The sequence below is a fragment of the Cydia fagiglandana genome, chromosome 1, assembly GCF_963556715.1.
Source record: "Cydia fagiglandana chromosome 1, ilCydFagi1.1, whole genome shotgun sequence".
Lineage (NCBI taxonomy): Eukaryota > Metazoa > Arthropoda > Insecta > Lepidoptera > Tortricidae > Cydia > Cydia fagiglandana.
Window position 1 is genome coordinate 20,430,225 of NC_085932.1, and position 12,665 is coordinate 20,442,889.

At 36.5% G+C, this 12,665-nt stretch overlaps 1 protein-coding gene across 2 annotated transcripts; it reads right to left on the reverse strand.

Moving 5' to 3' along the window:
• Positions 1-741: 741 nt before the first annotated feature.
• Positions 742-9,944, reverse strand: LOC134667513 (alpha-soluble NSF attachment protein). Of its 2 annotated transcripts, none has more exons than XR_010098644.1 (6): positions 9,721-9,944; positions 8,806-9,002; positions 7,316-7,395; positions 6,630-6,815; positions 5,580-6,121; positions 742-4,708 (listed from the first exon to the last, which is right to left on the reverse strand). XR_010098644.1 is itself a non-coding variant. In XM_063524944.1 (6 exons), exons 1-6 carry the CDS (start codon positions 9,810-9,812, stop codon positions 4,559-4,561), a joined length of 879 nt encoding a protein of 292 aa, XP_063381014.1. In that variant the 5' UTR covers positions 9,813-9,944; the 3' UTR covers positions 742-4,558. The 2 variants fall into 2 exon arrangements, 1 of the variants encoding a protein (XP_063381014.1); XM_063524944.1 differs by having other exon boundaries at positions 5,948-6,121.
• Positions 9,945-12,665: the final 2,721 nt, after the last annotated feature.

The window sequence follows — 12,665 nt, forward strand, 5'->3', positions numbered from 1 at the left end:
TAGTGTAAGACAAAGATAGTATGATTCTCTCTGTCTATTATTGAAATGAGACAGTCCTTTGACAAACCATATTAGTTAGCGTTGAATTTTCTTTTGAGATAGCTCTACATATTTGGCTTAGCAGGGCAGTATACATATATCGAACATAACTGCGCATGATAGTTTGAGGGCCTACCACGAACACCGCAAATCGAATGTACTCGAATATGTAAGCATATGAGATAGAGAGAGGTAGATACTGCAATTTATATTTCCGATGTTCGCGGTAGACCCTCTACAAGTCTACATACTAGTGTACACTAGTGTAAAGGGCCTACTAAGCCTGATCGCGTTTATGGCCGAAGTGATACAATTTTGTAATGTAATTAATGATGATGTTTGAGCGTGATAAAAATGTGTTTGGATGAATTTAGGCAATATTATATGGTTATGCGACTTATTTGAGCAGCGGACACAACAGTATGTTGCCTGTTGAGATGCGCACACTTGGTTGAAATACATCTTACATATTACGTATGAGCACACGCTATGTTCTGCCGCGCGATCACTCGTTTCCTTCCGAATGGAAAAGCAATGACTTAAAAGTTTTGATCCTGCGTTAGAATTTAGCTTGTGTTCTTAAACCTAAGGTCACATACACACTGGCTGATCACAAGTGCATATGCAACCTTAGCTACTACATTATGAATACAGTATACTAACTTGTATAAAATTTAACCAACAGGAAATAAAAAGTAAACAAAACAAATATAATATAAAATTTATTACATAACGAAACGATAATATTTACAATAATAACAAAAGATAGATCGTTATTCGACCGTTTGAAATCGTTTAGTCTAAATTGAGAATAGGCCCCCAAAATATTACTAGATCGATTTAGTAAACTCATACTTATGGGTTAGTTTGACAAATAGCGTAGGTATATATGTCAATTTATTTTGGTATAGTTTAATAAGTTATTATAACGGTCACGTTTAGGGGTTGTGCAGTTAACACCATATTAAATATAGGCGTCAAACAGATCACTGTGTTATGTCTTTCCTGTAGACATACACAAGATTTAAGGGCTATAAAGGTTAATTTTCTTATTTAACCCTTATCCACTTGAAAAGGTCCTCCTTTTATTTACAGAACTATGATAAAATCGTTACTTACATGCCCACAAGCTGTTAACTATTGCCCACAGGAGAGAAAACTAGTGTGTTCGCGAGAACTGAAAGGGTTAAATAAGAAAATTAACCTTTATAGCCCTTAACTCTTGTGTATGTCTACAGGAAAGACATAACACAGTGATCTGTTTGACCCATATTTAACCAAGATAATAAGAGCTTTGTTTTTTTTCATTTGGTGCCGACTGTACAAACCGAACACTACCTTTGAATGCTATATGAAAATAACCCAATATTAGGGACACATTAATCTATGTCTAAGCACTAAAATAAATATGTACAATACAAAAACGGCCAATTTGGAATGGCTTAATAACGACATAAGTCACATAAGACATAAACAAGTTATACTCAAAACTATGTGTAGGTACTTCATAAATATATAGCCAAATGTATAGTCTGTATCTTTAGGTATTTAAATAAAAGTAAACAAAATCTACTCTCAAATGGCTCCTTAAGCCAGTAGAGGGTAGGTGAAAACATTACACGATTAAATAATGTAGGTTAGTCAGGTCGTTCAGTGACAGATCCAGACGGTTTTGTATTTGGTTGGATAACCAATAAATGTTATAACTACCCGGAAATGTACGAATTATTTGTTTACTTTTATTTAAATACCTAAAGATACAGAGTAGAGGTGTCGATAGATATAACTTTTCTCTATCTAATATGAACCAATGCCCTTCTCGGACATTATTAGCATATTTAAGTCAAAGTCACATGGACCTGTCTTTGCAAGTCCGTTACGTTTGCAAGTCGGTGACTGATTGCATTTAATTACATACAACTTTATAATATAGCTACCGACACCCAATCTCTGGATAATGGAAAGTTAAATGTGTCATAATATGATGATTTAAAAATTCTTCCCTGCTTACATTCTATTAATTATACCTAGATCAGCAAACACTAATACCAAGCTCTACATTACACTATTGACCAAAAACATGAAACTAATAGAAAATCACTCGCTCAAGAACCAATCTAAAGAATTCCAAATACCATAATTCTGTACACGGCGACAAACTTTACTCGAGATATAAAATTGAAGAAATTTGAACCTCATGTAATTTTATTTTAAGTTCAAATTTCTTCAATTTTATATCTCGAGTGATCAACTCCACCCCGCCGTGTATGTACCGAATTATTATTTTAACATCGTAAGATCCACCATAGAGTTTTCCAATAAATTCAAGTTTTGTTTAAATGTATTCTTTTCAAGACCAGTCTAAACCAAACCCTTAAACACCTCCATTTTTTTATATATTTTTATCGCCAGCTAATAAACATCCCGACATGTATGTAATTATATCCAATATTGAATGTGAAATACTGATTGAGTGAATTTCAGAAATTCATTAACCATTATGTAAGGCTGTTCCCACACTGCAGCCACAAAAGGTTAACCTTATTAGATCGAGTTGTATGACTGAAGTGAGAAAAACAATATACTTCAATAGTTTAATTTATTATGATGAAACGTGAACTATTTATGATAATAGGTACATACATATTATACACTCTCTAAGTATAAATCTTAAATATTGCGTCTTACAAATCTATCGTAAAAGTGACTGTAAATGCCAAGTCCTTTAAATAGGACATCTATTTCGCATACACAAAGTATGTATACTAACCTATGTACGATATCGAACGTCATTAGCGGGTTTTTTGTAGTTAAAAAAACTAGACGTATTTCGTCAAGTGACTTTAGACTATTATTGCTACGGTCGGTAGACACTGATAAACTCATCTAGCGATGTTTTACAGACAGTAGCAAAGTGTCGGTAAACTTGCTAAGTAACAGTTAGTATATTACTATTCGTAAACTAAAAGGAACGTTGACTACAATCGATCTTATCAAATAGCCTCTAGTCCTAAAAATGATGCTTCCAGCTTCCTATTACAAGCATACTGATTGAAATATGGACTCGAGTTAATTCTTATCATTTACAAATGACATGTATAAATCCTGTCCTTTTTAAAGGACACGTACATTAAAAGCGTAATGGGGCGTAGTGTAACGTAGAGATTAGATAAATTATGGAATAGCACTGATGTTCTACATTAACATGTCAAGCCGCGTCGCCGCTTCGATGTGTGCTCTTATAAAAGGATTGAAAGCACGGCCTACAATAGTATCATAACTAAGTATGGGAAAGTTTGAAGTTTGTCCAAACACAGACTTACAATATACTGCGATTTAAATATTCAGGCTACTATTATATGTACCACTTTTGGTCACACATTGATCTAACCAATCAATTTCAAAACGTTATTACAATTCCGTTATACTTTCACATGATATCTTAGATTTCCATTCCGATTACTTTACCACAAATTCCTTTTCCTAATTAAAATTACGATCGCATAATTTATAATAAACCACAGCTTTTATGTATAAACAAATTAAAAATTCAAAACAAACACATTGACGTAAGTACTTGATGAAATTTTAAGCGCTTAGTGTTATTGTTTTGTATGTTTTGAATTTTAAATGTGTGCCTAGCTTTTAAATACTATGCGGTATTTAGTAATATACGTCATTTAATTCACACTAGTTTGTTTCAGTAGTTAATACTCAGAAGACATCATACGAGTCTAAATACCGCGCAGTTCAATAAGGCTTTTACATCGAAACAGACTGTAACATTGCAACTCTACCTAACACCGATCCCTAAATATTAATGTAAAAAAAAATATCTAGCGTAAAACGTTGTGTTACACTAGAGTACACATAAATATTATTATACTGATCAGTATTAGATAGATGTTGATTAAATAAACTCACAAGCATTTCCACCGTGTTAGTTAAATAATGCTAATCAAATGAATACTCTCCGCTGCGGATATACATGGATAAGCGGTAAAAACATTGCACTACTCTATTTTAAGGCGACGTGGTTTAAATATAAGTTAATCCCAGGTTTGGGGCGCATTTACACTATATCGTTTCGTGCCATTGACAGTTGACAGCGCCTTGCTTTAGAGAGTTTAGAGCCTAGCGCGGACACTGTCGGCAGATGACGTAGTAAACGCTACCCAACGCTTTACACAGCGCAGCGACAAATAGCAAGATAGCTCATACAGTTAGTTCGTTTTTTACATATGGTACTTTCCATCAACCGTCAGGACGTCCAAAAGCCACCTGGTGGAGAAACCCGGAGAAACTGTCGCTAAAAATACCAGCAACCTACTATGACAGAGCAAAATGTCGGAAGCATATTCAGAGGGCCGACCCCGATTGAAAGGGGAAGAGGCACGGAGAAAGAAGAAGGTACTTTGATTATTTGCCTATTATAGTGTTAGAAAAAAGGTGGAAACGCTCACAAATCTACCTAGCTACAGCACACAAACCTAACATGTGCGGCGAGGGTGGTGCGGATTCAACGCAGGTCGGGGTTGTCGTTGATCTGTTTCTTGACGCGCACGAGCATGGTCGTGTACCACTGGTCGAGTCGCGATATGCTGTCGTAGTTCTTCACCGCCTCGGTGAACCCGTCGATGTTCTGGTCTTCCAGGTGCTCGATCAGTTCCTGGGGAAGAAATAGTATCAATAGGGAAGTTTCCTCTATTTAAAATAAAGTATTTTCCTTCCGTGCACCAAATATCAGAAATACATAGGTAGCAGTTATTTTTAGACACAATTTCTATTTAATAGATCGGATAGAAATATAAAAAGTAGGTGAGTTCACCGTGATGTCACTATATTCGATTTCGTATAAATTCCATATTAGCAAATCGTTTTGATAATACTAAAAAGTAAGCTGATTTGACTAGTAGGTAAGTAGCCTATTACAAAGTGCCTTCTTAGGTAGCTCGTATAAGTCCGTTATAAGGCGATGATGATTATCTTGTGTTTTCTTGGGTGTAGCTGTTGGTAACCACTTACATAACTGGAATGAACACAGTACACAGTCTATTGTCCGGTGAAAACAAAGGACGTGTTACAAGCGCCCTTGAAAGTGTCAAATATAAAATTTCTAAAAATATCAATTCGGGGACTGCTTCACAATTCACACTGGAAACACAAAGTTGTTTCTTTGTGCCACCACTTTGGTCATTATATGAGCATTTTTCGAACCTTTGGTATATAAGAACGTCATAACGTGCCATTATTATGAGAAGGCATTAAGTGCTATTATCTTACACACTTAGGGCTTATCATTTTTCAATTACGCCACTAACTCATCATTCTTAATTAATATTCCATCACCATAAATTATTGACAGATTGACGCGTATCAAATCTTTCAAGCCACTAAATTCAGAAAATAAATAAATATGAAAAGTTAAATTATAATATAATAGCATCCTGTGTTCAGATCTCCTTCAAATCCGATTCAAATAGAATAACTGAAACGAGAGACATCTTGTCCACTGGGGGTCCACGGGACACCAGGCTCACCTTGATAAGCTTGCACTCCCTAGTGTCGGCGAAGGCGGGGTAGAGCGCGCAGTACTTCTCGATGGCGTGCGACGCGTTGAGCACGTCGACGCACAGGTGGCACAGTGCGGCGCGGAACATGTACTCCTTGGCTGTACTTCTGTTATATAATAGACATGTCCACTGTAAGGGACACCAGGCTCACCTTGATAAGCTTGCACTCCCTAGTGTCGGCGAAGGCGGGGTAGAGCGCGCAGTACTTCTCGATGGCGTGCGACGCGTTGAGCACGTCGACGCACAGGTGGCACAGTGCGGCGCGGAACATGTACTCCTTGGCTGTACTTCTGTTATATAATAGACATGTCCACTGTAAGGGACACCAGGCTCACCTTGATAAGCTTGCACTCCCTAGTGTCGGCGAAGGCGGGGTAGAGCGCGCAGTACTTCTCGATGGCGTGCGACGCGTTGAGCACGTCGACGCACAGGTGGCACAGTGCGGCGCGGAACATGTACTCCTTGGCGCTGTACTTCAGCAGACTGTTGTCCAGGGACGACTTGGCGATCTGTGTCACAAACAAAATTACAAAATTAACTCGAAGATCAGGCAGTACTAGATCAGTTTTATATTGCGGCCAGTAGTATTACATGTGAAAAAATCCACGACTGTATTGATAACTTTTAAGAAGATTAGGGCTTGTAAAAATAAAGGGGAAATCAAACATCAGAGTCAGAATCAGATGTATGTATTGCTGTGTTTTTCTCATCAGTAGGAGGCTAATGATAAGGTTGGGTTAGTTTGGCGAACCATCCACAGCTTATTTATTTTTAGAAGATAGTTTAAAGAGTTGATCCCTAATATGTACCTAGGAGGAATTATCCTGTGGCTCCGAATTGGAGGGATATAATTATGTTATAGTCCCAGCACTAACCTGCTCGTATATCTGCACGGCCTTGTCGTAGTGCTCGAGCTGTGCCGCGTACTGCGCCAGCTTGAGCATGTACTTGTTGGCGGAGGAGGTGGACTCCTCGCCGCAGGAGTAGTCAGCTCTATGTTACATGAGGACATGGTACCTGCTCGTATATCTGCACGGCCTTGTCGTAGTGCTCGAGCTGCGCCGCGTACTGGGCCAGCTTGAGCATGCACTTGTTGGCGGAGGAGGTGGACTCCTCGCCGCGGAAGTAGTCCGCCGCCTGCTCGTAGTGCTGCATGGCGCGCGCGAGGTCCACGCACTCGGTCTCGTACAGCTCGGCTATGTTCTGATGGAAAAAATACATTAACCCCTTATTCATAAAACTTTAGGGGCCTGATTTGGTTAAATTATGTTTTATCCCTTTCTTATAAATACATAAGTCAAAATGAGAGATAGAGACAAAAAATCATAGTTAATTCAGGACAGTGACGCATTTATGAATAACGCCATTAGTCTTTATGACATGGTCATAAGAATTACTTTCTAAACATAATAGTAACATAAAATCGATTTTTAAAATAGTGATTCATTCGATTTTGATTTCCATTGACTTGTTCTGCCATGTACAGTGACGTTCAAAAGGGCATGGATAGATGTCGACCGTAATGCCTTAACATTACGGTTGAAACATCTCCATGCACTTTTGAACGCCAGTGTACATACCTACCTTAGCTAAATTCAAAGGTTAGATCACTTATTGCCTTTGATTAAATGAATCAGCTCATTCTTTAATTCTATGATAATTTGCCAAATGTTACTACCACACCACCTGCTGCAGATACATACCTGATGCTGCTTTGCTGCAACAGTGAAACGGCCCATGTCAGTGTAGATCTCAATTGCCTTTAACAGACATGAGACTGCCTCTGCGAAAATATATAAATGTTATATAATATGATCTTATAACCCTTTACTTATATCAAATTGTTTTGAAGTTAGACTGAGAAGAATGGACCAGCTACTAATACTTAGAATTTCACTTTCACTTATGATAAACTGCTACCTACCTGTCCTGGCAGACGGGACCATATACCACCTAGAAAGAGTAGATCTACCCTAGAACATTAGTTCATCATGAAGTATGAGAGCAAAGAGTAAATTCCACAAAAAAAGTCAGTGTTATTGCCACAGACTATTACTTTCATAAGATTATATGATTTTTGTCTTGCTAAAATGATCTGTACACTAGTGACGTAATATAGTGAATTCCGAGTATAATATATGTATTTAGATTGGATTCATCCAATGCATAAGCATGATTAGCATTACAGTAACTTTTACAGAAACATAAATTCAGGGTATGATTATGTTTTGTATGTATTATTATGCAACTACAAAATATTGAGTACAAGCTACAGTGCATGTCATGTCACACAGAAAAATGATTGTGCCCTTGATAGCTTATCTTATCAGGCTGATTCCAGGATAAAGTGATGTAAATTGTTAACATATTCACCATAATTAAAATCACTTTATCAAGTTTACCACACATTGATGAATCAGTTTTTATACTAAACATAGTAACCAAATATAGATATGAGATGTACTGAGTTTTTTGGTGCAAAAAACATAGAAAGAGCACATTATAATACTCAATCCCTGGGTACAATACAACTTTGAAAAGGTGCTCCACAGTCCAGTATTAGAATGCTGTTAGATAAGGCTCTTGATACTATGATTTTAATATTGGCCTAACCTAAACTTTAGCATATTAAAAAGCAGCAAATTTTATCATTCAAACATGGATTAATTGGTCTTTCATCATGCAAGGGGGATATTAAAAACTGACAAGCATCACAAATAGATCTACAAAATAAGTAAATATAATTATCCTTGTTTCTGTAATTTTGCTACCTGATTGTACCTACTTACCAACAAATAAACCAAATAAAATGGTAATAATTAATCAACTTAAATAAATATTTGATTGATGCATTAAAGGTACCCAATCAAATTGTGACTTTCAATTATGATAAATTATTAAGCTAAGAGATGTCAAAACTTGATGTTTTTTATGGGTCAATCAACTATTTCTTGTTGCTATTCTGTCCCATCAACCAGGAGACAATAGTAGCATAGTTTGTTAGAAGAACTGATGTACCATGTTCTACAAACATGCTTAGTAGATTTCCCATTATGGAAAGGCCTTATAACTAACTAAAAATTCAAGTCTTTTTTACGAAGAACTAGTATTTTAACAGTGACCCAGGAGACTGTAACTATTGCAACTAGTGACAAGAAAAAGTTGATTCACCCTTATAGATATAGAAATGTACCATTAGCATCACACTTCTTGTAGCAGTTGGAAGCGTCAACAAAGTTGGTGGCAGCATCATGGCGGACGCCAGCCTTCAAGTGCAACTGCGCCGCATTGCAGAATGCCTGGCCAGCCTGCGCCCACTTCTTCGCCATCTTGAACAGGTTGCCGGCCCGGAGGTAGCAGTCTACAGCTTCTTCCACCTTTGATGAGCCCCTAGTGTGGAAATTTACTTTAGAGTACTACAATATTGATTTACCATATTCCTACTAACTTGCTAGGATTGTGACATTCATAGTATTTAAACACCCAACAATTCAGCTTGGGTACCATACCCTACTCACCAAGTATGTATTACCTAATAACAAATTAAATATTCAAAAGCAATAATCTAAAGTTTAATGGGACAATAGTTATAAAAATTATTAACTATATATGTCATTATAATGAAGGACAAAGGAATATGTTTTAATTTAATTCAATTCAATAATCAACCAAACTAAAACTGAATAATTGATTGTATCACAAAATTATCTGACCAGTAACACTATTTCAAAATTTTGTAGTGTACATATTCCCATTTGGCTTAGTTGGGCATATTAAATAATAAAAACGCAAATTGATCTATGCAAGTCTTGATTTTAAGATGCGACTATGACTCATATTTTGTCTCGCTAAAGGATGCCAAATTTACTATACTCATGAGCAAAGAGTGACGGTGTTAACTGCAATACTAGCAATTGCTCTAAATGAGAACAGACTCGAAGCTATGACACATTTTGTTCTACTTTTGATAGATTTTTGGGATTTTACATCTTTGTAATGATTACCGACAAGTCGAATTCCAGTAATTTATGTTGCTTTGTAAATAAAAGGCCTCTCAGAGTAATAATTACAAGGAATATCCAAATAATTCACAAGTCATTGTACTTACCCAAAAAGTGACCCGAGAAAGGTCTTAGATGAACCCAACTTTTTCTCCGCCTCCGCCATCAACTGCATTGCTTTCTGTTCATTATCAGCCATTTTCGTGGCTTAAAAACACACTAAATACTAAAGAAATATACTACAATCCCAACAACTTTAGAAATTATTGACAAAATGTCGTCACCCGAGAACACTGCGAAAATCAGTCGCTGTCATCGATTGATTTAGTGTTGCCACAAGAAATTATTTCGTTCAGAAATAAAGTAAAATAAAATAAAACGGCCAAGTGCGAGTTGGAGTCGCCCACCGAGCATTCTGTACTTTTTAATAAAAGTCGCACCAATAAGTCTGCAGCGCATTTGATAGCCCACGCAGTGTAAGTGTTATTTATACTATACGTCATAATTTCATAGAAATTCGACTATGACACTTGCACTGCGTGGGCTATCAAAATCGCTGCAGACTTTTTACGGTCTAACTCTAGTAATAGGGTCCCGTTTTTACTCTTTGGAAACTGCTCTAACGATTTCGATGAAATTTGATATAGTCAGACCGTAAAAAGTCTGCAGCGATTTTGATAGCCCACGCAGTGCAAGTGTCATTTTAAACGTCAAACTTCTATGAAATTATGACGTTTACATAACACTTATACTGCGTGGGCTATCAAATCCGCTGCAGACTTTGTTTGGTGCGACTATATATGGGGGTTTATGGGGCCGAAAAATTGATGGCTAGGTGCTAGGCCTTATCTCTGGGAAAACGCGCATTTTTTAGGTTTTATATGATTTCCGAGCTTTCTCCCAGATATTAGGTACTTAATACACTGAAATCTGCTGATTTCTTAAGTGTGGTGCATAGGTACTATAATATGTTCCATGCATCTTAATTAAAAGGTACCTATTCAAAAATCTATAACTTCCTAGGGACCGTAAATGAACTTTTAACTGGTTGTGGCAACATTCATAAAAGTGAAAAATAAACAGTCTGTCAAGCCATTTCCGTCAATAGAAAAAAGCGGCAAATTTAAAAATGTAGGCGCGATGGGTTTTTGTCTTAGAAAATTTTAATTTCGCACCTTTTTCTACGGACAAAGTTGTTGGATAGACTATATAATCAAATACGACATTTGGGATCGTGAAAAGGAAAAGTTAAAGTAAAACATCAATACTTATTCATTAAGTAATTTTTATTTATTTACGTGTCTAGATAATCGTCACTATCTCACTATTTGTGGCTCAACAAGGTAAAAACATGCCTGAAAGCATTTTTGGAGTATTTTCTTTCGTTTGAAATGTAATATGCATCTACATTTTATTCAAATCTGGCGGGTTTAACTTGTAAGGGTGAAAGCACCAATTCATTTCTAGGTAACATCCAAAACAAAGGTTTCCATCGATCATTCTGTCGGGTGTATGGTAAGATCTCGTTTAGGTAACAGAAAGTACCACATACTTAGAGATTCTATAATAATTATTGTATGTAAGATTATCTTCTTCATTCGACTAAGTTACGCTTGAGTTTTATATTTCGTTGCCGATAGAGAGCTTTCCTTTATAAATATGGTGACTGTGACGTTTATTTTAGCATATTACACAGAAAACAATCCACACCTAACAAAAATATATATTTCCCAATATATACTTTTTCTCGAGCTAAGTATAACAGCTATACAATAATCTCTGTTAGACACCTAGAATGTGCTACTTTTAATACTGTGATTAAATTGAATATACCACTAGATTCACCAAACATCTGGTCTGTCCTAGGATACATTAGGACAAGCATAAAATCCTATCTGTTTCAAATCACGGTACTAATTCCAAATAAAAGCTCTCCCTTTTTGGCTTACCCGTTGGCGCTATTAGGTGGTTATCAACTTAACACACTGGATGCGATCGGCACGCTCCGATATTTGAGCGAGACAACGCTACGCGCGTATTATAGCGACATCCCGCTCGCACATCGGAGCGACGAGCGAAACGCATCCACTGTGATAACCGCCATAGATCCGTGTTGCAACATGACACTGACTTATGTAGGTTGGTATTCCAACTGTCCAATATGCATTGCGTCTCACTCTCTGACTAAGCAAAATGTGAGATGCAAATACACATTGGTCAAAGAAATTGGACTGGTGGAAAACTGGAAACCACCCTTAGAAATATTTCTGGCTAGACTCAGGGTTGGGCAAAATACTGGCTTCCACGTATTTCAAATACAAATTACAAAATACATTTTTAAAAGTATTTGAAATACCAAATACAAACTACTTTGGTGACTGGTATTTGAAATACAAAATACAAATTACAGTGTTTAAAATAATGTATTTCAAATACAAAATACTTTTCATTTTTTTTGTTTAATCATTTAGTTTTTTAACGAATATCCTTTCCTAAAACCGTATAGGGTCATTGCGCTTGTTTTTGTCCAGCTCTAGTTTTCATCCACTTGACGAAATTTGAATATAAACCTACATTGCTGCAAATAGTAAATTAAAAATGAAATATATTATTTGCCTATGGGAGCGTTCAAGTATTACGTAACGCAATTTTTGGACATTTTTGACCCCCCTCCCCCCCCATGTAACGCGCCGTAACGTTTTTCCGTCTTGTCCCCTGGCGGTTGACGAAAAGTTCCGCGCAGAATAACTCGCGCATTGTACCTATTTGCCCTCGTACATTATATTTAAAAAAAAAACGTCCCATTTTAGGATCATAGAATTTAATAAAATGTGTTTTGTAGAAATGTATTTTGAAGCTTGAAGTATTTGAAATACAAAATACATGTGAGTGCAGTATTTGAAATACCAAATACAAAATACTTTTCCAGGTAGTATTTGAAATACAAATACAAAATACTATAATGTATTTCAAATACGTATTTCAAATACATGTAATTGAAATACTGCCCAACCCTGGCTAGACTAATATGTTACACTAGCGCCCTCAAGTG